Source organism: Monoraphidium neglectum (assembly GCF_000611645.1).
Source record: "Monoraphidium neglectum strain SAG 48.87 unplaced genomic scaffold scaffold00504, whole genome shotgun sequence".
NCBI classification, from domain to species: domain Eukaryota; kingdom Viridiplantae; phylum Chlorophyta; class Chlorophyceae; order Sphaeropleales; family Selenastraceae; genus Monoraphidium; species Monoraphidium neglectum.
In genome coordinates, this window is record NW_014013124.1 from 24,863 (window position 1) to 26,858 (window position 1,996).

The window sequence follows — 1,996 nt, forward strand, 5'->3', positions numbered from 1 at the left end:
GGGGATGGGGGAAAGGAGGGGGGTGGGTATGGGCGTCTGGATGCACGCAAGCGCGGGGGTGAGGGCGCTCGAGCACGTGTGAATGTGCGCGTGCTTACGCGCATGTGGGGTTGCACGCGCACGCACGTGTGCATGTGTATGTACGTGGATTTCAGGAGTGCGGCCCGGCCGCGCCACACGGTGACAGGCAGGGGCTGTCGATCCTGCAGCTGATCAAGTACCTTCACATGGTTTGACCAAACTTTGACCTGCGATCACCCGTGATTACGGCTTGCTGCAGGGGCCGCCGTGGCCGCGGCAGGGCAGCAGGCGGCGGCCACCTATTGCTGCCAGAGTCTGCCGGCCGCCGGAGCGGCGCCCGCGGTCCGCTCGCGCCGCGCGGCGCCGCTTCTCGCGCTTTTCGGGGCGCGGCGGTGGCTACGGCCGCGGCCAGCTGGTGCGTTCCCTTGTGGGGGGGGGGAGCGCTGCCGCTCATGCGTGGTATTTCTCAACCCATATTTCATCCCTTGAAACACAACTGCACACCCACGCCATCTCAGCCCACTCACTACCTCACCCATTAGTAAGTAACCACGGGGCCAGCTTCTCACCAGGTCAGTGGTTCCCGGAAGTTCACCCCCTGCTGCAGGCGCGGCCACGCGCCGCGGGGAACGCTCATGCCCTGCTCGCTGTTGTAGTCAACGATGATGCACGCTGATCTGGGTAGGGGGTGCGGGTTTCGAATCCGAGCGCTTGTTCAAATTTCGAAACCAGGGGCGGCGCGGGAGGGGCGGCTTGGGTGTGCCTGCTGCCTGATGCGGGGCGATACGGCCGGACGGTGGCGGGCGCAGCCGCTGCGGTCGGGTAGGTAGGACGTGGCATGCTGGTACAAGCACGGTCAAGGGGCGGAGGGTGCGGGGTGCGGCGTGCGCGGTGCTGGGGCTGCTGCTGTGGGGGGCTCACTTGGGTACTGCCATCAGGATGGTGCCCCGCTGGGCGTCCCGCGTGGCCACCAGCGCGCGGCCCTGCGCGCCGTCGGACTCGGCCAGCGCGGCGAGCGGGGCGTCGACCCCTACTTGCGCCGCCAGGCGTTGGAATTCGAGGCAGGCCGGCGTGTCGCGCCGCAGCGGCGGCGGCGCCGCCAGCGCCGCGCTGCTGTCCGCCGCCACGGGCGTGGCTGCCGCTCGCGCCAAGCGTGGCCAGTGCCAACGAACATGTGCTGGAAGCTTCAATGGATCGCGTGCATGACAATGAGAGCGCCCTCCGCGGCCAAGGGCCCGAGATCGCCACAAGGGTGCGCTGTGCATGGTCATGCTAGCTTGGAGCGTCGGTTTGGTATCTTGATATTCATTCATACTTATTACAAAATCGGGCCGAGGCGATACCTCATTGGAGCTCCGTGGCGAAGTTGACCCAAGTGCCATTGAGGTGTGACTGCCTGCGACACTGCAGCTCAAGTGCCCAAGGCCAGGTTTGGGTGTGATACGTATGTGACCCCTGTGATTCTTCGCCGTTCGAAATCAGTGCCGGCGCACACTCCCCTTCACCACCAACTGTGCTCGTGGGCAGGACCGCTGACCGTCTCCTCAGGCCAGTCATTTGCAATCGCCGCAGGCTCTGGCACAATTTTATTTGGTGTCGCCTCAAGTTAAGATACGCTGCCTGAGCACCATGACAGGCCAAGCGGGCAGGGCGTCCTGCAGCGGGTGGCGTGCCATCCCCTTCATCCCGCTGCTGCTTGCACTGGTGGCCAGTGTCTCTATTGGCTTGTGGTGAGCACTATGGGCTCGGCAGGTGCTTGGATTGGCCTCGGCGCGTCACTCCCCGGATGCCGTGCGTTCAACTACGGGTGCCTTTCTTGCCCCGGCCCGGCGCCTGGCAGTGAGGCAGAATTTGTTGTCGCAAAGGAAGTTGTATCTGGCCCGTGGTCTGCCCGTGCGCCGCGCCGGGGCTGCAAGGCCTGGCTGGCGCACCGCAGGGAACCTAGTGTGCCCGCGGCTGCCGCGCGGCTCCCGCC

The 1,996-nt window shown here is 65.8% G+C and overlaps 1 protein-coding gene across 1 annotated transcript; it reads right to left on the minus strand.

Annotated features, from left to right (window-relative positions):
* Positions 1-320: 320 nt before the first annotated feature.
* MNEG_3844 (hypothetical protein) lies at positions 321-956 on the minus strand (the record flags this gene model as incomplete). The annotated part of the gene is made up of 3 exons (XM_014047684.1): positions 321-396; positions 591-698; positions 943-956. The coding sequence occupies 3 exons, from the start codon at positions 954-956 to the stop codon at positions 321-323; spliced, it is 198 nt and encodes a 65-aa protein (XP_013903138.1).
* Between the last annotated feature and the right edge of the window lie 1,040 nt (positions 957-1,996).